Below are 23791 nucleotides of genomic sequence, written 5' to 3'. Positions count from 1 at the left end.
CCCCCTGCGCCGGCGCGGAGCCTGGCAGCGGTGGCGCCCGGCGGCGGAGCTTTGTGTCCCTCCTCGGCGGCAGCAGCCATGAAGTCCCTGTGCCTCGTCACCGTGGGGGTCCTGGCCATGACGCTGCTCATCGCCAGCATCTCCTTGCTGGTAGCGCACGTCTTCCAGACGGTGGTGGACCTGCAGGTGAAGGAGGTGAGAGCACGGCCCGATTCCCACCGCGATCCCTCCTGACCGGTTTATTCCTTCTTAGAATAACCCGGGGAGGAGAGGGAGGGAGGGAGGGAGGGAGGGAGGGGGGAGGCTGGCGGGTATTATTGTCTGGCTCCCCCCTTGCACCAGCTGCGGTTGGGCAAGGGCAGGAGCATCCCTGGGTAGCATACCCCCCTGCCCTGCACCACCCGGCTAGGCTGGGGCTTAGGATGGAGCTCAGGCTGCACTGGGCCTGGGCTGGGTACAAAATGAGTAAATAACAAGTAAAAATCAGTTCTCTTGAGGCAGCTTTACTGGCTGTGGGGCAGCAGCTGTAGTGAGGAGCCCCCTCCAGAGCAGCAGAACATGAGGTGAGCAGGGGACACCTAAAGCACTCCTCCTGTTTTGCCATCCTTATCATAGATTTCTTACAGCTTTCATACAGTAGCTTGTTCTGCTGCTCCATTTACTGCTGCCTCTGAAGCACAGCCGGAGGTGCTATGGGCTGAAATACGCAGTAGTTCCCCAGGCTGGGTGATGACAAAGAGGCGTTTCACCGGGTTGCTGAAGGCTGCTTGTAGCACACTTTGGAGACACCCATCCTGGCATTGTTATGAATGCAGAGCCTTTCACCGTTCGTGGTCTGCCTAAGCTTTTGTTCCTCTTATACTGGCTCTTTGCATTTGTCCAGTGAGAAGGTTCAACTGTGTTAGTGTTACCAACTCCCTTCAAATACCTGTGAAGCATATAAATGAACAATTATTTATCTACCTAGTCTGAGGAATATCATCCTCTCTGTTATTCTGACAGAAACCAAGAGTGCTAACAAATGAAGGGATTTGACCAGTGCTATTATCCAACTGGTGACCAAAGTCTGCTCATCCCCTGTGATATCCTAACCAATGTACTGTTCTTTTCTTTGGGGTATTGACAGGGAGCATTTCCTAACATAGAAGCTTAAATCATTTTGGTTTAGCGAGTGCAATTTTAACTTGGCAGTCAGCTTAAAGCCAATTGTGGCACTTTGAAGTGTGCCTGTAAACCTCAGGGGATAGCCAAAAAAAAAAAAGGCCACCATAGGGTAAGCTGTCGTGCAGCCTGCCAGTGTCAGCTGCTCTTCAGGAACTGCTCATGCAGCTACTCCTACAGTCTTTGTTCTCAGGTACATGCCTCTGCCATGCTGGAGCATCGCATGGGTAATGGATGGTTTATCTTGAAGTCATTTGATGGTCAGCCCATACCTTTTCCAGGCAGTCTGAAAGCCAGGTGTAAAGTGATGTGATTGTTAATGTATGCAAAGTTGTATGCAAACCAAGCCAAATCAGAACAGCTTTGCATAGGCATGTGCAGTTCCATCTCCCAGATCTTAGATCTCTTTGGAAAGGAGTCTGTCATCCTCTGCATCACAGCAGAAGTTCTAATTTCAAGTCTATTATTTCATGCTCTTACAAAAAAAAAAATGGTTTGGTGGGAGAGTGTAGGACTGTCAGGAATTAGGTGTGATCCTCCTTATGCGTATTATCTCTTAGCTACATGCTCTTTACCCTTAATGGTTGATTATGTAAGAGTAAGTTGGTATTCACTCAGAAGGGCTTTCAGTAATGCAGGATAAAGTTTCCAGAGCTCAGTCTTTTCCTGCTTACCGCTCTTCAGCTCGTGCTAGCGTGCATCTGGATTGCACAGAATCAAGCGTCCTGCTCCCTGCACTATCTGCTGACTCCCTCCTGGCCTTCTCCAGGAGCCACATGCACAAACTGCAGAAGTATGGCTTTCAGCCCCAAAGCAGTGTGCTCCCAATCACTCTGCTGATTTGGCTGTTTTCCACATGTGCTGTACCCCACGTGAGCTTTTTCTCATTTGTGTGTAGTCTGGAAAGTTGCTGTCTCTTGTGTAACCATGTGTGCAGCTTAGAAAATCTTGTACAAATAGATGAATCTCAAATTGCCTTTGAAATGTGGCAAGACTCGAGCTTTTTTTCAGCTCTCCGATTGCTCTGCAGTCAGGGGCATTGGACATATGAAATGTCATCTGTGCTTTGGCCCTACTTAGCCTCCTCAACCTCCTTGTCATTGGAGGAGTTGCAGAAGGGGCAAGAGGTTGCCTTTACGACAGGTAGTTCATGTTCCTTTGAGAGCTTTCCAGCAGTCCTGAAACAGAGCTGACTTGAGTGAAGAGCTGTCTTTGCAGTCCCAACTACAGCTGAAATGGAAGACTGCATATTGGAGCAGCTGAAGCACCTGTGTGTCCAAACCCAGGACCTGTGAACCACTGAGGATGGGTTGGCTTTTCAGCAGGCGATTTGTGTGCTGCATCCTTCCAGCTAAAGGCAGGGAAAGGGAAGTCTGTTCTTGGATACGGTGGGGGTGTGGGAAGAGTGAGCAATCCAGCTCGGTGTCAGACTTCACATCCCCTTGAAAATCAGCAGGGAGATGTGTGGTAAGAAGGACAGTGGGAGCACCTTTCCCAGAAGACATTAAAATCTTGTCAACTTACTCTCTGTCTTATTTGCCAGTCTTACTGGCTTTTTGTGAATTAGAGTGCCATGCCAGATCAGATGTCTAACTTGTCCAATATCTGTTTGTTGTCAGGGGCTAGCACCTGAAACTCCATGAAATAAGGGCAATAAACCCTGTAACGAACAAGAATAAATTAGCTGCCCACAGGAGAAAGGCCTTCTAGCTGCTAGCAGTGTTTCCCTTATGCAATATGTTGGTTATATGGTTATGTATTTTTATCGCCATAAGCGTGCAGTTTATGAATATAACAAACTTTGATCTATGCACCTAATTCCAAACTTGGGCAATCAATTCTCAAGTGTTTTCATTATGCCACATACCTTACACTGATAATTTTAGAAAACACATAGTCTTCTAATCCCTTGAAATTTCACTGGACTTTTGTTGTCAGCCATCTCTAGAGCTGGATTGTCTGGAGTGTTTAGGACACGAAAGGCCAGGAAAGATATTTTGTCCCTTGATTTAGTTTATGTATTGATCCTTTTTTTGCTGTTGTTGTTTAATGTGATATACTAGAACTCTCAGCACAGTTTAGTGTGGAGGCTTAGATAAAGGGTCAGTTGAGATGCTCCCTTTTGAGCAGACCGTTCCAAAGATGCAGGATCGAAGAAGTCTGTTCATGTTGGTCTGAAAGCTTACCCTATCACATGTCTTAAAAAGTTGCAATTAAATTCTGTCATAGATGAGCACATAAAAATACATCTTGAAATTAGAACATTTTGCAGTTCCAGGGAAAAAAAAATGAAGTTTAATTTTCTGTGTAGGTTCCAAGAATATTCAGTACCATTTCCCACCCCCACCATCACTACCAGTAACAGTTACATTTGGGAGGGGAAGCTCATTTTTTAACTTCCTTTGTGTGAAGCATGGTCAAGACAAGGGAACACCAGCGACTGAGATGGCTGCAAATTCAGGACTGGCATGATAAATAAAATCTGTAGGAAAGATGCTTTGGTACACTTGCAATGAGTATGGACTCCACTTGGCAAGGAGAACCCCTGCTGTGCTTCTGAGTGAAGACAGGAGATCATATTGTCCACTGGTTTTAGGTTGTGATCTTGCAGCAGGTATACCCTTGTATCTCTCTGAGACAGGATCTCTGAGTCTGAGGCCTCTCTAGGCTACTGCCTGCAAGACTAGTGTCTGACTGGAGGTCTCTGAATACTTTAAGTTGTGCCTCTTGTTCTTACATATAAATGTAGGAAGAGGAAAGGTCTGGTTCTCTGGCCTTATACAGTACAGCAGCAGTAACTACAGTGGGGATGTATCTTTTACATATTTTAGATTAAAAGGCAATCCTGAGATCTAATGTCTTGCAGCCTGCCCAACCTAGTAGTGACCACAAGCTCTGACAAAAAAACAAGCAATCCCAGTCGTGTAACATCAGATCCTACTCTGGTGTGGAGGAAAGTCAGCAGAGCTAAACTCGAATGCCATCAGCTGAGGGATGTGGACATATGTTTTGCTCAAAAATATGTGTTCATATTTTTCTCTCAGGTCTAGGCTGTATAATACCATGTGATAGACCCAAATATCCCATGTAACATTAGGTGAAAAATAGAAGAAAACAGCTTACCATATTTTGTTATTTGAGAGTTTCACGGGAGTCTATCTGAATCCAGCTCAGAAGTTTGTGAATCTGAGTTTACAGCTGGGGCTGTCACTGTACAGAGCTATAAATAGACATAATTTCTGTGGGAGTTCCAAACGGTGTCATGCAGATCCAGGAAATAAATTGCTGGATGACTTTGTTTCACTACCCTTTTGCTCTGTAGACTGTCTCGCAGGGGATCACTTACAATTTCAAAATCTCAGGATCCTGTATTTAAACCAACCTGCCAGAGAAAAGCTCCGTCATTTCCTTCTTATTAATGGTCTTTGCGTGTAATCTGATGCATATGTGTATACAGAGAGAGCGTGGTAGTAACTCATGTTACATTCAGCGATGCTACATTGAGTTCGGGAGCTTCTTGTTTTGAGTCTAGCTCGGGAGAGGGGCACAATGGCCTCCCTGCACAATGTAAATCTGATCCCTCTGTCATAAAGGATAGACTGGAGCCTAAAACTAGAATGAATATGGCCAGGGTGCACTTGTTCTTTTAAACATTGCACATTTAGACCAAGTAATAATCTCGCATTTTAGTTGCCTCATATGAGAGACATTTGAGCAATAGATGGGTGTCCTGAATATGCTTAGTAGTTGTTAGGGAACAGTTCAAATTCCTAGATATGGATGGTTAAGGTCAAGACAGGCAATAGTTACTCTGTTCATCCTTGTCAAGCTTATACTCATTGTGTTTCATGCACATGAGAGATGTGAGCTTTATGCAATTTAGGAAGGGAGCAGACATCAGTAGTTCACTACACCACCACCTCTGAAATAAATAACTTTGTAATGTGGTTATTTGCATATGGAGAAAAAACTATCGTGGTCATCTGTAGGTGTCTTAAATATATTGCTGTCTCACTCCCAGCCCTTTACGGTGGCATCATGGAAACGGTATGCCTGATTTGGGGAGATTTTCTGTTCCTGATCCTACAAGCCAACTTCAGGAGGGCTCTGTCTGAATACAGGAATGAGCCTCCTTGGCATAGATCACAAGAAAACAGGATCGAAAGCATTGGGCTGTGTGGGAAATGGCACATACGAGGTGCTGGTAGTTCCAAAGAAATGCTTAAAGCTCCTGAAGCATGTCTAAAATGTCTTACTTTTTGTGGTGAGCACAGAATACGTCATTTGAAATTCTCAGAGGAAAGCAGACTGCAACTGTGAAGTGCTACCAGCTGGGTTGGCTTTCATTGCTATTCAGCAATACCGCTGCCATTCCAAGCTCCTGCCAATAAGTTTTTCTTTGAAACAGTCTTCTCTTTAACTAATCATTGAAAATTAAAATCTACATGGAGAGAAAACAGCTCCTTAAGTGGAAAGGCCAAGAATGAGTCCTGAGGCAACTGTGGCTGATAAAGTTAAGACCCCATCAACAGTAACCAAAAAATGGCAGCTGTCCACTCTGCCCTGCTTTTGAGCCTGCACTTACAATATTTGACTTGTTTTCTGAGAAGAATAAAAAGACCAAGTGTTGGTGAGACCCATTTAATTGCAAATTATTCCCCTCCTCCCCTTCTTCCGCCTACAGGTGATACGGTTTTCAGAGATACAGTTTTCTTTGTTCTTATTCTGAAAATTCAACTCTGCAAGCCAAATTTCTCTTTACTACCAGAGTAGCAGTACCAGTGTTATAACTATATGAAAAGTCTTGATTTTGGTGGTGGTGGTGATGCTTTTACAGTTGGCGTGAATTTTCTCTAAAATGGAATGGTAATAAAATGAGGCGTTGCAACCTATTTTATATGTTTCTAATGGAGCTACATACAGGTGCGGTTGTGACTTTCCTTATAACATGTATATGCCGGTAGGTAAAGGAATTACTGATTCATTAGTTAAGTGCTTCCATCATAAAATAATGATTTATAGGTTTTCTTTTGTAGGTCCACGTTTTATTGGTTACAAAATAGACTGGCATTCCATCGGTCTGGAGATGCATGTGCTCTCATTACTGTAGGAAAGTAATTAAAGAGACAGGACGAAGAATCTTTGCCCTATTGAGAGACCTCAGAACGGCATGAATCCTAGTATGCTTACATGAAAGCAATTTCTGTCACTTGCAGGTTTTTCTCACAGGGCACTGAAAAAACAAAGTCTAATTGCTTTGGAGACAGAATCTCACAGCTGCATTGGAATCTGACACTCTTAGGCAAAGAAATCACAAACACAAGGAATCTAAGCTGCTTTTCTGGCCTTGTTCCTCCTAAGAGGTCTCTCTTAGAACTTCGTGGCCTCCCACTGTTGAGTTCCACTTTTGTATGTAATGTTGGCATGTTTCATGGTATCTTATACCAGGTTAGGTTTTGCTGACACAGGAAATGCCAAAGGATCACAGAAGTGTTTGTGGGAAGAAGTGGAACAACAAACCCTACAAATGTATGACCGTAGTCTGCGAGCCATTGTAGCATGAGTCTGATCTTGTTGATATTTAGTGAGATGCTTCAAACTAAAACATATCTGTAAGCATTTGTAGAATTGGGGTCTCGAATTCTATTGCCTGTGCTTGTTCTGAGGGCATAGAATTCCTCTCTTTCCTATAAACTTCACACACCATCTATTGTTAACAGCTAATCTGTCTTTCTCTTGTTTCAGGGAACAGTACTGAAAAATGGCACGGAAACCTTTGAAGCCTGGGAGGATCCTCCTCCACCAGTCTACATGCAGTTCTACTTTTTTAATGTGACAAATCCTTTAGAAGTGCTTCAAGGTGATACTCCTCTCGTAGAGGAAATAGGGCCATACACGTACCGGTAGGACCATTTCACTATTTTCACTTCTCACTAAACCTGTGATATGTGCGGAAGCCAAAAAGTGGGGTCCAGAATGCTTGGGATTCCATTCTAGGAGAAAACCTAGCTGTTAATGTGTGAGTAAAAGTTTATTCAAGGGAGCATGGTCATACACCACCCAGACAGTACAACTAGACTGACAGTCAGAAAACCTGCAATCACTTTCAGATTAAGCCAGTGACTTCTATCAGATTTTGGGCAAGATTTTGCTTGTGTGCTGCTGTTCCTCAGCTGCTGAACACAGAGGAAGTTGTTTGCATCCTGGCCTACTGTCTTATGAGAGGAAAAACAGTTGGGTGATGTTTGAGATTATGGGGAGAGGAGTGTTGCATAAAAGCATGATTCATGTGTTTACTCAGAAATTAGTCCCTAGTTGAAGTTGCATAATTCATGTCGGTAAAAATGTGGCCAGAAAACCAGTTAGAGAGTGGTACTAAGGGGATCTTTTTCAGCCAGCCCTCATGATAAAAACTACTTAGGTTCAGACATATCTACCATTTTTACAGACAGCTGGACTTATTAAGGCCACATGCAGTATTGGAGCTTATCCAGCCTCCTGAATGCTCCCTCTGCATGGTATGGCTCCACACTGAACAGCCTGAGTCTGCTGCACATGGAGAGATATTAAAGTCACCTTACAAATGAGTTTTCCTTCAGAGCTTCATTCTGCTCTGTGGCATGCAGCAGTGGAAACCAGGAGCAGTCCTGTGGCAGGAGGCATTATGACATTGATTTCTCATCATCAGTCTCACTTCTGGTCACACACACTTATTCAGACCAGGCACTGGTTCAGTGCCAGAAGACGTTGTCTTTACCTAAGCTGCAAAATTATCAGAATCTGGTTGTTAGTACTTGAAAAAATACTATAGAATAAAAGGGAGAGCCTTTGTGGTAGCCTTGGTCTCTGCAGTATGCCTTGCCTTTCTGTTTCTTTCCTCCCACACCTCAGCTTTGCTTCACCCTCTGCCATCCATCTTTTCCCCTATCTCCTCTGTATTTCAGTGCTGTGTCTGTTTAGCCTTGGCAAACTACATGTGGTACTTGGCAGAATACCTTTTATTAGATAAACCAGTAGAGCTGGAGAAAAGATGCACAAGCTTTCAAGTTCCCAAGCTTGTCTTCAGGTCTCTGTAGTGTAATGCTGATAATTAGTCAGCAGTGCATTCTCTCTGTCAGGAAGATAAAATAGGGCCAGCTCTGGGTGTAACAAAGCTACATGAAACCACATAGGCCGATGCTGTTCTGCACCTTGGTACTCAGTCCCCTTTGCTATCTTCTTTTTTTCCCTTTCCTTAGCTCCGAGTGTCTTCTGGGTGTCACGCACAGCCCAGTTTGTGGAGCTGCACCTTATCCATGGAAGAATTCAGTGGGATGGACAGGGCTGGTGGTGTAGCTGGCTGGGTTGGGCTGTGCCCGAGGGGAGGCCCAGCCTGAGCTGCCGGTTTGTGGCTCTCTGGGAGAGCCTTCCACTGCAACGCACCACAGGCTGGCTGTGAACGGGACGGGTCAGGTGATGCAGGCTCTCCCTGAATTGTTTATTGCGGTGCGAGGGAGGGAGGCTGTGCTTTCCAGCACTGCGTGTTTCAGTTGCTTCCGGCTTGCTTGGTTAGCCTCATTTTGACATGTCTGAACAGGATTCCACTCTGCTGTGCTCTGTCTGATAGAAGAAAGAGGAAAGTTAGCAAGTGGAGTGCTCTTTTCCAGCAGATTCTTTAATCCTTGCCTAGCTATCGCTGCCGACTGTACCAGACTGTCAGTGGTGGGTGGGGGAAGAGAGGAGGCATGTGGGAGGAGAGGGAGAAGGGAGGGATGTTGCAGACATACTGCATGCTCGAGCCAAGGAATAAATACCAAGTTTGTCTCACAGGCCCCATGCAGCAAAGCATTAAAGACCCATTTAGGTTTAGCATGTGGCAGAACACCTAAAATGCACTGAAATGAAGTGCATGGCTCAATGTTTTTATAAAACAGGGTATTGGGGAGAAAGGCTGGAAGTGAACTGGCCCAGACAAACAGAGGAAAATAATCTAATGAGGAACAGAGAGGAGGTGCAATGGCTAAATAGAATCTCTTCCTGCATATTCTTCCTGCAATTCATAGTTTTGACCAGCACACATTGTAAACCCAGTTAACGCAGACGTAGAGTCTGTAACGAAAATGTAGTAGTGCTTGTGTTTTTAAATCCTGGAAGTTGAATTTGCAGCATATAAAATGATTAATTGTAAAGTGCAAGGGACTTATCTGCCCAAGCCTGCTGAGTACCAAAGAACACTTGAATATTGTCTAGTCTTGCACACATTTACAGCTTTTTGCCTTTAACATCTGAGATCCTCCTACTCATATCCCTAATCAGGGAGTATTATTTTCCTCTCCGGCCCTTTCAGAGTTGGAGAGGCTTCTCAGGTTAACTCTGGCCTATTTTTAGGGAGGGCACTTCACAACTGTCCATTTCCATCCCCTCAGTTCAAGTCCTAGGGTATAAAGTAGATTGCTGTACAAGAGACTCTTGCCAAATCAGGCTGGAAGTGTTGCCAGACCAAAATGTTCCTAGGTGGTAGGGGATGCTGAAGAGTGGTGGATAAGCTATTTGTATAAGGAAGATGGGAAATGTTTGGTTTCTGACAAGAATAGTTTCATGGGCCTTTGCAGTTTGCTTTCAATTTGAAAAACTGAGCCAGAGTAATACAGCCTGTCATGAAGCTGCACTGGTGGATCTAGTGCAGCCAGGATAGGATCTAGGATCTGAAATGAATGAGAAGCATCATAGCACAGGGTCTTGCAGAATAATTGACCTTCATGTCTTGGGACTTAAAATTGACACAGGAAGTAAAGCAATGTAAAAGTCAACAAACTCTTGAGTGAATGTAGACTTATGAAATACAGTGCATTTCACTTCATGTGTATGCCAAATGCCATGAGCAGGCAACCTGCCATTTCCCTTTTCAGGTTTGCTGAAGACATGTGTAGAGCTCATTTTGAGCCTGAGCCAGCCAGTTTTGCAGAACTGTATGTTTCTTGTTTGTGAAATGGTAGTAGCAACAGACTGAATTATGGTTATGACAAGTGTTTCAGAGTAATTAAGATCTGACATACTCATCAGGCCAGCAGGTAGCATTTGATGTTTCTTGCCAATTGCACTTGTTTGTTAGCAATCCTGAGTTTTTTCTACTTGTCTGAGTGCTTAGACAGTGAGAGAAGCAACCTTCCAGGCATGAGTAGTTCACGGCAAAAATTCAGTTGAATTTCTGTCATGTCCAGGATTTCTGCCTGAGAATTAAAGGAAAAGAGCTCAAATGCGGCTTGTTCTGCGGTTGTGTCACATATAAGCCCAGAATTCCTAGTGCAAAGTACTTTGAAGCCAGCAGAAAGATTCTGGTAGGTTGTTAGGTCAGGTTAAGGAGGCTTACATGAAGCCGACATGTTGTTGTGCGTGGGAGTGAATTTTGCCTGCAGCAAAGAGGCAAAAGTTTCATTTTTAAATTGTACTTCAAGAGAAGTCCCATATAGAGTGCCTCTAAATCCTTCAGTACTCTCTGAAATTGTTCTCTTTCCTTGGAGGTTTTTAAAAACGAGGCAAAAATATAAAGCACAATTAACATGTGCGGTGGCATTTTTGGAAGCACCCTGTGAGGTCTGATTCAGCTTACACTGACACAAAGGGCAGTTCGGTTGCTGACAGCAGCAGTAGCAAAACTGAATCTGCTCCCAACGAACTGAAAATCCCCCCCTTTGATGTGCTCAAAGCAGTAGAATAGCCAGACGTTAATTGCAATTAATGTTATGTGTACTTGTTTAACTTGCTTAGAGAACAAACTCTCTTGTTTTTCAGAGAATACAGGCCAAGAGTGCACGTTCAGTTTTTGGACAACGGTACCAAAGTATCTGCTCTGAATCCAAAGACGTATGTATTTGAACCTCAGAAGTCAGTTGGAGATCCTGAAGTGGACCTGATTAGAACAGTTAATATTCCTGCAGTGGTGAGTTCTCTTTAATTTGTGCTTGGAAATCATCCTTTATAACTAGCAGCTTGTTGCTTCATACTGTCTCTCCCTTTGTGGTAGATAAATGTGATTGAAGAACGAGAGAGGCAGTTTATGTCTGGGGCAGATACTCTATTCACTTTTGGTTTGGACTGTTGTGGGTTTTTTTTATTATGTTCCTCTCTCGCCATACGCCTCTGGAGTATTAGTGCCTCACCCTTGCGCTGAGAGCTGACACACACTTCAGAGATGAGCAGTAATCAGGCTTGTTGGGTTTCCATGAGTAAGTGAAACTAGGGAATTAGTGAGGTGAAATGCATAGGAGAAGCTCTGATTTTGAATGAGAAAGATTGGAATGCTTGCAGGTTTTTTTGTCAAAATTGCCTCCAAGTCTGCATCTCAAACTGAAAAAAAAAAAACAAATTATAGCAGAGGAGTTTCAGATACAGCTGAATGAAAAGGTGCTCTCAGAATAAAATTAAAGTTAAAACATGCACCCCCAAACTGTGTTAGGTGAAAGTACTCTGCAAAGAAAGTCTCATTTTGGTGATCAGAGGCAGACTTTTGGTCTCACAGAGGGATAGTATGAGAACAAGCAGATCTGAAGCTATCATACCTTCCAAAGGAAATTAGACTGTACTAAAGTACTTGTTGGTTGTGTAACTAAGCCTTTACTCCCTGTAGTAGTCTAATTGACTTCAATTACAGGGTACATTCATTTCTACCTTTTCCCCAGCATTTCCAAAAATGTCTTGTCTGATTTTATGAATGAATACGTAAATGTACTGTCTATAGTAATAGATAGGACTCAGCTTACTGCAAATTGCAAATACAGTCACTGTATTTACAATTCCTCCCAGGCATTCGAGTGGTGGTAAGAATTATCTCTTGTTCAGATTTTTGACTGTGATGTACTGTAACAGGCAGTACTAGAAGAACTACAGGTTGGTTAGCCCAAGGAATATTCCCTTCTTTTGTTTTTGCTTTTTAAAAGACATGTTGTAAAATCACTTGTGAGCTTGAAAGGAAATATATTTTGGTATTGTTTGCATTTTGGAGAAATGGCTATTTTTTAAAAATGGCTTTTAAAAGTGTAAACCATAACTTCCTAAGGGTGAAATTCAAAGCATGTCTCCAGCTATAAGATACTTGTGAAATTCAGGCCGTTTATAAAGCCATTTTGCACATTTCACTTAAAATCCATTCTTAAAGACTATGGCAGCTAATGGCATGGAACTGAGCTGGTTGTGTGCCAGTGCCGGGCTGTACAGGAATCTGCAAGGGCAGGTTCCTGTGGGAGAAAAGCTGAAGAACCTGTTAGCCAGCACATTACTTGCAGCGAGTGGAAATAATGAAACTGAAAATAACAGTTGAAACATGTGCAATGCTGAAATGTGTCTGTGTTTGTATGCAGCTGGTATTATTTTACAGTAAAACTGACCATTGCTCTCTTATTCCAATCCCCTGGCAGACTGCGATGGAGTGGACCAGGTCAACCCCTCTTCAGTTTGCCACAGAGGTGCTGCTGCTTTTGTACCAAGAATCCCTGTTTACAGTTCGCACCGTTCATGAATTACTGTGGGGCTACAAAGACAGGCTCCTGTCAACCATTCATATTTTGCATCCTGAGATCGATCCAGTATTTGGTTTCTTTAATAAGGTAACTGGTATGCAAGACTTTCTCATGCTTTAGATGGGGAATGATGTCATTGCTACAGAGTTTGGACTGACATCGCCAGCCAGTTGAGAAGGATGTGCCTGGACTGAGGCCACGAGGTAGGCTGCAGAAATAGCAAAAGGATGTTCCCTCTTCAGTTTTCCTGTATCTAGGCACTGGCTGGTAGCACAGCTGTGAGTGTTTTGTCTCACTTCCCTTTATCAGGTATGGATAAACTTCCCAAATGTGGCTGTAAACCACACCGCTATTGTCTGTGCTTGCTTGAATAACAGGGGCTTTGTGGGTCCACTTGTGCAAACTATTAGAAAAATTTCCTGAGCAGTTTCTTTAGTAATTGATTGAAATTGCATGTTATTTCTGTGCTGGAGCCATTACTGGCTTCCACAGTGTTTCTGGTTGCACATTGTTTTGGGCTGTGGGGACTCCTTGTTTCCTGGAGATCAGCTGCTGCAGTGCTCAGGTTACTTTCTGTGGGTTTATTTTTTTGCTAAGCGCTTTTTTTTTCAGTGGCAAATTTCAGAGGAAAAAAGAAGGTTAATCTAATGTTGTATTTCCTTCACTTGGGAGGTTTAAGAATCTAGCCCAGTCACTTCCACCTCATTTATATTCAAGGTAGAGTTTAATGAATTGCATTTACCTCAGGGGGAGTCCCATCACTCCTAGGGTGGATTTTAAAGTGATGACAGCTTAAACTCCTGCCACCCCGTTGTAGTTACCAACCAGGTGTTACAGAATGAGTGGAGTGATTAAAAACTCATGTATCTGTTTGCAGATGAATGGAACTGATGATGGAGAATATGTTTTCCTAAGTGGGGAAACGAACTACCTTAACTTCTCAAGGATTGTGGAATGGAAAGGAAAAGAGTAAGTTTTTCAGTGTGGTGTGGCGTGTCAAAATCCACCCCTTTTCACATTATGGATGAACATAAGCAGTGTTTACAAAAAAAAGAGTCCTTTTATTCTGATAGTGGTGGTGGCTCTTAGCAGCTGTAGCTTCACACCAGCCCCCCAGTATTTTGGGATAGTGGTGGTGGCTCTTAGCAGCTGTAGCTTCACACCAGCCCCCCAGTATTTTGGGATGTGTTATGTAACTACAAAAGGAAGACAGGCCCCGACCCTTACAGAGCAGACTGCTGTGAATACTCACCTCTGAACCCCTGACTGCTCCTTGGCAGTCCAGTCCCTCCTCTAGGACACCCATCCCAGCCACCTGTGGGGACGCTATTCCCGCATCTCAACAGCCAGCGTTCCCAGACACGACCCTTCCTTGCTGCTCTGTACCCAGAGCCAAGGCTGGGACACCCTGTGCCTGGGTATCTAACACTGCTTCAGCGAGCAGCGTGTGTTACAAAGAAGCCAAAGATGAACTACCTAAAACATCTCTGTCCCATTAAACAAAACATCTGCCAGCAACTACATATACGGGAGGATCTCTTGCAGACTTATTCTTGCTTGCCTGGCGCCAGTTTAAAGAAACTGTAGGTGCAATTTAAACCTGTTTTAGTACCCTTTTTTGCGGGTCTGAGGCAAGAGGACTTAGCACTGTACAGGTCTGATTCTCATTTGCTTACACCATGAGCTGGCATCGCCTGACCACTGCTCAAAGATGTTTTAACCCTTGCTTTCTTTGCTTCGTTTTCTTCAGGTCACTGAGCTGGTGGACAACAGAGACGTGTAACATGATCAATGGAACAGATGGGACATCCTTTCACCCGCTGATTAGCAAAGATGAGAACATTTATATCTTTTCTTCTGATTTCTGCAGGTAAGGAGAAGAAAATGTCACTCAGACTTCAAAGCAGAGGATTTACATCCATTCTTCTTGAGGTTTCATATTATGAGGCTGGTGGTTTTCCTCATATGTTTTTATTTAACAGTATGAGTGTTCTGCATTTATTCATGGTATGGAGGATGAGAGAGTTACACCAAAAAAACCCCAGTCTGCATCAAGTTAAGGATGTGCTACTTCAGAATAAAGATAATGTGAAAATATGGAAGATGACTGGAAGGACAGACTGGACTGCCTTGCATGGCTAGTAATGAGGGGAATGGAAGGGTTTATATGAACCTTGCCTGAAGCTTCCTTCCTCCAAACTCTTCCTCTGTGCCCTGCTTTTTTAGAGAACCCAGATTACCCTCTTCAGAGATTCATGACTTGACATAATGCTGTTTGAAATGTGAGAAGATGCAGGAAATCTTGGTGTTTCCTTCCTTAGGTTCCACCTTGTCTCCTCCCTTGCCCATTTCCCTGTCTGTGAAGAACAAAACCTATCTGAAATTCTCTATCTAAATCAATACACATGTGTGTTACACTAAATCCAGGACTTGCCAAATTGTTCTGCTTTCCACGACTGTGTTCCTTTCCTTGTCCTTCTCAGTAGCGTGTACCAGCACTGTCTCATACAACACGCAGTAGCAACAGAGTGAGACCTTAAAATGCTGAAGGCAGGTGTCAGTGTCCCTGGAGCAGCACAGCTGGCGCAGGATCATCTATTTTGTGCAGCAGCAGAATGCCAAGATGCATATTTGCTGATCAAAAGCCTATTAAATTTAATACAGAAGATCATTGGAATGGGCTTAAACCAAACCTCTAGCTTATTGTAAACATAAGTTGATACACAGGCATCAGCAAAGAGACATCTGCAGCAGGTGTCAGTGTGTGCTCAAGACTAACAAATCTGGGTCTGGCTTTTCTTCCTTGCAGATCTCTTTACCTGGTGTATGACAGCTCAGGAACTGTTGCAGGCATCCCAACCTACCGCTTTGTGCCCTCTGCTATGGTGTTTGCCAACACGACGGTTAACCCAGACAATGCTGGATTCTGTGTGCCACCAGGAAACTGCCCTGGCACTGGTGTCCTCAACGTCAGCATCTGCAAGCAAGGTATGTTACGAGGAGCTGGAAGCAGACTGGAAGGACATCGGTGGAAATATATTTCTCCTTTCTATCTGAAATATATGAGGACAGTTTAGTAAGGCCTGTAGGGGTATGGCTGTGCTTAGTGAAATCGGTCACCAACAAGTGATTGGTTGGTTGTAAAACGTCAGTAGTGATCAGTGGGGATGTTCCTGTGAGATGCTGTCTGCTCCAGCAGTAATTTCAATGAAGGAATCAGAAGGAAGTACCAGGATCCACAGTGAACAGCTTGGGCATTTATCCTCTGCTCTATTCCAGGTAGCTGTCACATGAGTAGTTGAATGAAAACAGTGCAAAAGACCAGCATGCAAGCTTGAGGCATGAAGCTGTGCTGATGCTGCACAAGAGAAAATTTGGCTTGTTCTGAAGACAGGGAGTCAGAGTGTTGATGCTGTAGCTCCAGAATGGCCTTTTCCTTTCACTGTAAATAGCACAGTGGGAAGAATTTTGAGGTCCTCAAAGATTTCCTCGCATCCTGCTCTGGCTTTTTTACATGGTGACTTTCTATGTTTTCACGTCCTAGGTGCTCCAATATTTCTATCAGCTCCACATTTTTACCAAGCAGATCAAAAGTTTGTAGAGGACATAGAGGGCATGCATCCAAAAAAGGAGTATCATGAGACATTTCTGGACATCAATCCTGTAAGTGCAGCCTTTTTTAAAGAGTTACACAGGTGAATCCAAGCTCGTGGGTTTAGGTCACCTTGGATGGTGTGTATTGACATAGTCCCATTGACCTCAGGGAAGCTGTACTAGTTTATGTGGAACTGATCTATTTGTGTTTGCTTGTATAGAGCAAACTTTGCTGGATAGCAGGAATTAAAATTCTTTTCCCATTGTACCTGTGCAATTAGAGATGCCATCAGACTGGTAATGTTGAGATGAAGGGGTTAAAATATTTCTTAGAAGCAGATGAGGCTACTTTTCCTGTTCACCCTGTCATCCCAACCATTTGAGTGTTATCTTGGCTGTGTTTTCCCCAAGCTGAAGAAGTTAGGTATGTGGACCAAGAGAGTAAATCAAGATTCAGTGAATGTTGGACTCGGTTTAGATACCATGGGGCCACAAGCGGAGAGATGCAGAAGCGTGGTGATTATGTCTTCCATGGAAGTTTACAGAGTTGTTGGTATTCTCACCATAAAATGTCAGAAATAAAGGGAGCTTGCAGCTGGTGGTCCATGGTTTACTTGTGGTTTAAGCCCGGTAGGCAGCTGAGCACCACACAGCTGCTCACTCACTCACTCCCTGCCAAGCAGGATGGGGGAGATAATCAGAAGGGTAAAAGTGAGAAAACTCAGGTTGAGATAAAGATGCTTCAATAAGTTTAGAAAAAAAAAAGAAAGAGAGAAACAAAACCAAGAAAAAGAAGTGATGCAAAAAAATGCCAGTTGGTCACCACCAGCCAGTCCTCAAGCAACAGCAGCCCTGGCAAACTTCCCCCCCAGTTTTTCATTGCTGAGCATGATGTCATAAGGTATGGGATATCCCTTTGCCTGGTTTGGGTCAGCTGTCCTGTTTCTGTCCCCTCCCAGCTTCTTGCCCACCCCCAGCCTACTCACTGGCAAGGCAGTGTGAGAAACAGTAAAGGCCGTAAGGCTGTGTAAGCGCTGTTCAGCAATAACTAAAACATCCCTGTGTTATTAACACTGTTTTCATCACAGTTCCAAAACATAGCCCGATACCAGCTACAATGAAGAAAATTAATTCTATCCCAGCTAAAACCAGTACAACACTGATCTCGACATCCACACATAGGGAATGCAGGTCAAGGGAAAGAGCAAAACCATGACCTGCCTAGTTTACAGAAACAGAGTACTCTGACTCATCAAGCTGTTATGTGTAGCTAAAGCAGGAGGAAATTGCATAGTTCCTCTCTTAAGGTCTAGTGCATATGCTGCTTGGTATCTGGTTTGGTGCCAGGTTCTTCCTGTTACCATGCTCCTACTTACCTGGCCTTTTTTGTACTACCATAAAATGAGCTTTGTGCCTCCCTCCTCCCACTCACTCTCCAGACTAAATTTTGCTGCTTGAATGAGGAAGATATTCCTGTGCATCCAATTGGAACTTACTGTAGTGGTGGCATTACTGTGCGAATTGTTTCACGCTCATTGTCTCTCTGGCCATATGCTCTGATTGACTGCGTCAGTATCTGTTTTTCACCCTTTAGAAAGAAAGGTTTGTCTTGTGGCTGAGATTGCACTCTCTGCAACAGTACTCAGAAACCAGAACAAAGAGCTGTAGGTGGTAGCCTTTTCCAAAACTACAGCTGGATCTGGAATAAAGGGGATCTCTCTGTAGCGTAATTGTAAGTTTGCACAGCACAGCACGATGGCACCTTATCTCTGTTGCAGCCTCTTCACATCGCCTTAATTAAGAGGCAGACTGGAATGTAGGTATGAGTTTCAAGAGTATCTTGGTGAAGAGAAATAAATAATAACCCTAAGTAGGTCTTGTCTTGTCAAGTCCACACCAGTGTAAATATTAGGTTGTATTCTCCCAGTTCCTATTATTTCACATTTACTCTTTTTTTTCCTTTTTTTTTTTTTTTTTTGACACTCTGATTTCTTTTATTCCTTAGCTGACAGGGCTTGTCCTGCAAGGAGCCAAGCGGATGCAGATCAATGTTCATGTCAGAAAATTACCTGAATTTTTGTAAGTGTTCTCTGCTGCGGGGTGGATATCTCAATTCTGATTTGATACGCAAAATGAATTTGTCTGCAGTGTTCAGATGGAATATTGGTTGGAGAGAGCAAGTAAAAGGCAGAGAGGAATCCAGTCAAATCTCAATTACGAGTGGCAGTATCCTCTCTTCTCATAGGTCAAGTAGATTTTGCAGCTCCATCTGCAGAGTAAAGACAGTATTCAAGAAAAGCAAGATGTTATGGACAGGTTCCATCTGATGCTTGTGGTGGCATCAGTCATATTGCACTGGTTTGTTTGCTCCAAGCGAGGGCCTGCCACAGTGGAGTGCAGCTAGAACTCGGAGAGTGGCTACTCACTGCAGTGAGGACATGCCATGCTACTCTTCACAGCTTTTAGGAGAGGAAAATATTGGAGTTACCATCATTTCTCAGCAGTGGTCATGTGAAAACCAAGTGTGATGGCATGACCCCAGACAGGGCTGCCCATGCCTTTCCCTTACAAGCCCAAAAAATAGACCTAGTGGTGTGTATCACAACAATAGGCAAGTCCTATCTAAAAGTCAGGAGGGAAGGCTCATTTGATCAGCTGGAGGGAAGTATCTTGCCTGTGACTGCATTGATATGATAAAGAGAAATCTTTGTACTGCAACTTTGGCAGTCAGTACAACCCTGCAAATGGGAATGGTGTCCCATTCCAAGTAACATGTGAGTAAAATGCCCCTTTTCTTCTTTGTTGCACGTGGATTCTGCCTGGTTTTCTGGGTCTTCCAGTTTGAGGGGGATGTCCCCAAACTGCAGCTTAGTTGTGCAGAAATACCGTTCCCTTCATCTTGTGTCTTTCTGACATGTTGATTTATTTGTCACTAGTGCTGTGTGATAGCTATTCTTCCCACTCAGCTAATGAGCTGATGTTTATTGGCACAGCTTTGCTATATATTATAATTTAAAAAGAAGTATTTTTATCTCCCTGATCCTCTTGGGAGAGTCTTGGGTGATGTTTCTTCAGAATAGCACTGCCTTGTTTTCTAGTGCTCAGGAGCTGTTACATTAACAGAACTTAGGAGTAAGCTGTTATTTCATGTGTGCCAAATGTCGGGGGTGCTGTTGTGGCACGTTGCTTGGACAATAGTTTCTGTGTTTTACAAATATGAGTAACCTTCAACATCAGCTTAGCTTAGCATTCCTGCTGACTGGCACAAATCTGTCATTCAGTCGGTTATTAATGAGCCTCTTATGGATCCCTCTCTTCCTCTCTCTACCAAGTCCCAAAATACGCCATTGCTCCCAAAACAGAATTTATTATTTGTCATGGAGATTGAGATTGTTCTACTCCAGTAGGGAGGTGAAAATCAACAATAAAAAGGAACAGTCCAGAGGTTTTTTAGGGACAGTTTCCACATTCATTGTTCTATTATAATCTGTCTTCAGAACCCTCAAGTTGAAAAGTTGCAAAACCATAATTTTTTATTGTTTTGGGTTTTTTTACACAGTGAAACAGGCAACATCCGAACACTAATTTTCCCAGTGATGTATATAAATGAGGTAAATATTTTTGTTATTTCTTTGCAGCACTGTGGTATGTTTATGCTTGCAAAAATACTGTCTTTGAGCTAACCAGAAAAGAAAATGCTGGGTTTGTTTTATATAGTGGTAGGTAGGAAGCTGTTGCTGTTTCTTAACTAACATCCTCCTGCTGCTTGTTGACCACAGTAGGAAGTTGAGCCCTGCAAAATGCTCTCAGTCAGACAGTCCTTTTAATTTCAGAGGTATTGGCCGTGAGGAAAAGGGCTGCTTAGATGAGAAGGCGGGAGTTCACAAGATCACATCTTTTTTTGAGTCCTCCTTTGTGAATATTCCTGTGCTGTAGTTGGATCACTGAATTAATTGGATTCAGGGAAGACTCTAGGGGACTAGTTTAAATTACATACACCATTATTCCAGGCCTATATTATTCCATTCCTAAACTGAGAGTTAAAAATCACTACTTTCTTTTGAAATGCAGACTAGATGATCCCTCTGGCCACACAAGGAGAGCTAAGAATTCTTAGAAGAAAGGTATATCGAGAAACAATGAAGCAGGGGTGGAGAGTTGTGGGAGTGTTGTTTCCCTACCCTTCACAAAAGTAAAGTGGTCTAATACAAAGAAGAGAAATAAATCTTTTTTTTCTCGTCATTTCTCCCTGCTCCAGAGTGTTCTGATTGATGAAGTATCTGCCAGCAAACTCAAGCACGTCCTGCTGGAAGCCAGTGTTGTAACTGGAATCCCCTTCGTAGTCATGGCTCTAGGAATTGTTTTTGGGATTGTTTTTATTGTGCTCGTGTGCAGGTCCCGGGGAATAAGTGAAGAGGTAAGCAGCATTTGAATTTGACCTTGCTTACTGTACGTCTGCCTGTATTTGATTTTCTTTTTATTGATTTTATCTGTTCTGTGTCTTTCTGCACACAAACATTTTTATATGTTGTTTTTGTTTAAAATGACCTTTCTAGGGAGGGGAAGTTTTAATAGACTCAGATTAAATGCACCAAAGCAAAAGAATGGAGCTGATATAAGAAACACGGTAAGGCAGGTTGTAACTTCTGTGCCTAATTCCTTTGCCAGCAGTAGTGTAAAAGAAAAAATAAATCAGCCTGTCTAGAGGACCCTGAAGGATAAGACACAAAAGTCCACCATATGTGATGGACAGATTCAGTCAGCGACAATCTGACAGTGTTCTCAGTAGAAACAATTGTGTTGTGCCACTTGATTATTTTTCAGAATATTTATGACCAAAACCAGATGAATTTTACAGACAACAGCATGCAGAAGTTTTATCCAGACAGTACTAGTTTCTATGTCTATTTATGAAAAGTTCTGTCACAAAATGACATGCTGGCCTTATTGTTGCTAGCTATGTTGAAAGCTGATGCCAAAATTTCACCCTGATAGGCAAGGCAGTTAGTTGGGTTCAGGTGGGACAAGCTGTGGATCCTTTGGTTAGAAGAATAGACTGGGTACTCTAGTAGGCTGTTTCCTCCTTGTAGTTGCTGTGGTCTTAGTGTGTGGTCTTGCTTGTATGATGTTTCCTAAACACTTCCTAACAGTGTGAGAAAGCACCCTCACGCCTACCTCCAGAGCACCCAGCCACACTGTGCGTATGCTTTGTCTTAGTCAGTGGGACCCATCTGGGTCAGTGGCTCCCACTACTGTCACATCTCTGGTGGGACTAGAGGTGTGATGGTAGTGGCAGCAGTGGCGGCCCTTCGGCGGTGAGGTCTGCAGCTTCCTTTCCTCGAGCAGTGGCTTTGAGCAGCTGATCTTTGGCGCTCTCAACTTCATTCTTGATTTTCTCTCTGCGTACCCAGGAAGCGTTTCACGAGCAGATGCTTTCAGGACTGTACTTCAGGCTCCTTTACAAGAGAGACTGGTGCTTTTTGCTTTGAGCTCTTGAGCCTGCCTGTGTTAATTGACAGGCTCAGCTAGAGAGTCAAAACCGTCCCATTGCCTGAGGCCCCTGTCCCAGGCTTTCGTGCCCCACCCTACATGGATAGCTACATACCAGCTCTCTTCAATGTTCCTGAACACTGCGTAGGGATTAAAACGACAAAGGGACACCTAAATTCCATGTTTTCTCTACATTGCTTTTGTTGCTTTTCCTGCAAACAAAAGTAATTCAGCTAGTCATAGATCTCCTTCTGATTCTCCCTCCCACCAGGGTGGTTATGGCCTGCCATTATCTGTAAGGTGCTACAGTGAGCCCGAGGTCCCTGCCCAAGCCACTGTCCACCCTCTGGCGCTTTTTTGGTGCAGTGCTGGTTCTGTTGCAGGAAACTATACTTAGAAGTAGGAGCCAAGAGCTTTTTCCTTTCCTGTTTGGAGTCTTGGTGATCCAGCTTCCCCACCATGGAAGCACTCTAATGTGCCACACTGAACTTTGATGTGTTGTGATTTTTTTCTTTCAGAGTACCGAAGATGAAAGGTCCCCACTCATCAGGACGTCTTAGTAGATTTTCTTTAACATCTGAGCTTGGAGAATAAACTCTTAGAGCTGATCTAATACCAACTACCACTACCCAGTGTTGTCCACTGTGGAGAAACGATCGTGTCAAGTATAACTTTTTGTGGTATAGAGATGGAAGAGAATCTGCACTGTCATCAAGGGAGGAGACTTTTCTTACCAGCTAAGTTACAACTTTAAAACTACATTTTAAAACTGCTTGAGATCCTGCTTTTCTCAACCCCACACTCTCTTTGTACCTGCACTGACAGCCATAGATGATCATAACCACTACATCAGCGAAAATAAAATGGACTGATTCATTACAGAAATGACACGGGTAAAACTTGCAAATGGCCTTAGGGCTGCGAAGTACCCTTCTAGAAAGAGAGCAGGCTCCTGTATCGCCCAGGAACAACGGACTATTTTGCTGTAGGCCTAGTATTGTCTTTTCTGTAAAGTGTTGTGCGCTACTTATTATCAGTATGCACTGACTGTTTATTATTAATGTCATTGGTCCTTTCACAAAACTGATTTGTACAACTAATCCAAAACACTGAGTGAAATGCTTTTCTGTACAGACCTCTTAACTGTTCTAACTTTGCACAGGATCCCGTTGCATGTTAGTGATGCATTTATCCTTAAGGTTTGGGGTTTTCCCTTCAATTTAAAATGGAAAACACAACACGACATTGTTTTTGATGGTATAGGGTACAAAAATGGTGTTCTTTTTCCCCTGGTATTTGTGTCACAGTTACCAGCTGTGTGGTCTAATGTGAATGCAGACTTGGCAGTTACATTTGCTGTTTAGGATAAAAGCACACCTCCATGTTAAGGTATGTATAGGGCCCTGAGAAGTCATCACACTTTTTTTACTTGTCAAGCGGAACTCATTTTAAAAATCACGGAAGTATTTTTTTCCCCAATTAAAAGAATATTCTCACTGAGAAGTATTTCCATTAGATCTAGATAGCAAAACATATTTTAAAAATGTATTATTGTCTTCTAAATAGAGGCATTGGGTTTTGCATTGTTTTGGTTTGGGTTATTTTTCCTAGCTGGTGATTTGTTCAATGGTTTTCTTCATCTGGAGCCAGTTCCAATCAGGAAGTTTCATGGTGACTGCAATTATTTATTAACTATATTTATTAGCTAAAAGCACCTGGCACAGCCCCGGCTCCTTGCAGTATTGCAGTTGCAGCTTTGCCTCTTCCATGCGTTTGCATCAGCAGACGGCCAGAGCTGGTATCCTAAACCTCCACCCAGGACGAAGATGCTGGCAGGACGTTCGCCTGCCTGTTGCCTTGAGAACTGCAACTGTATGCCCAGGGAACGACAAACTTCATCACAACTTCCTACAGCCGGTCGTCTCAAAGGAGCAACCCCTCCATTTGACATCGTAGGCTCAAAGTGTCACCTCTTCTCCATGCCCCCCCTCCCAGCCCCCGTCCCCAAAATGTTGCTTTCTGGGAGGCCAGGCTGAAAGCGACACTCTGTG

The 23791-nt window shown here is 43.4% G+C and overlaps 1 protein-coding gene across 3 annotated transcripts; it reads left to right on the top strand.

The window, feature by feature from the left end:
- The first annotated feature begins 5 nt into the window (after window positions 1-5).
- On the top strand, window positions 6-22863 carry SCARB2 (scavenger receptor class B member 2). Of its 3 annotated transcripts, XM_049815594.1 has the most exons (13): window positions 6-195; window positions 6907-7064; window positions 10933-11080; window positions 12555-12743; window positions 13534-13625; window positions 14407-14526; window positions 15466-15644; window positions 16201-16319; window positions 18256-18329; window positions 19810-19861; window positions 20509-20667; window positions 20807-20877; window positions 22259-22863. In XM_049815594.1, the coding sequence occupies exons 1-12, from the start codon at window positions 79-81 to the stop codon at window positions 20834-20836; spliced, it is 1437 nt and encodes a 478-aa protein (XP_049671551.1). In that variant the 5' UTR covers window positions 6-78; the 3' UTR covers window positions 20837-20877; window positions 22259-22863. The 3 variants fall into 3 exon arrangements, with proteins under 3 accessions (XP_049671551.1, XP_049671550.1, XP_049671552.1); XM_049815593.1 differs by lacking the exon at window positions 20807-20877; XM_049815595.1 differs by lacking the exons at window positions 20807-20877; window positions 22259-22863 and adding an exon at window positions 20322-20374 and having other exon boundaries at window positions 20509-20590.
- Window positions 22864-23791: the final 928 nt, after the last annotated feature.

Source organism: Accipiter gentilis, chromosome 12 (assembly GCF_929443795.1).
Source record: "Accipiter gentilis chromosome 12, bAccGen1.1, whole genome shotgun sequence".
Lineage (NCBI taxonomy): Eukaryota > Metazoa > Chordata > Aves > Accipitriformes > Accipitridae > Astur > Astur gentilis.
The sequence above is the reverse complement of the archived record's forward strand: the minus strand, read 5'-3'. Positions and strand labels throughout refer to the sequence as shown.

Excerpts from the sequence above, each read along its gene's own strand:
- SCARB2 (XM_049815593.1), top strand. The coding sequence starts at position 79 with ATGAAGTCCCTGTGCCTCGTCACCGTGGGGGTCCTGGCCATGACGCTG. Across the intron at positions 14,527-15,465 it reads TTTTCTTCTGATTTCTGCAG|ATCTCTTTACCTGGTGTATG; the intron begins GTAAGGAGAAGA and ends TCTTCCTTGCAG. Across the intron at positions 16,320-18,255 it reads CATTTCTGGACATCAATCCT|CTGACAGGGCTTGTCCTGCA; the intron begins GTAAGTGCAGCC and ends TTTATTCCTTAG.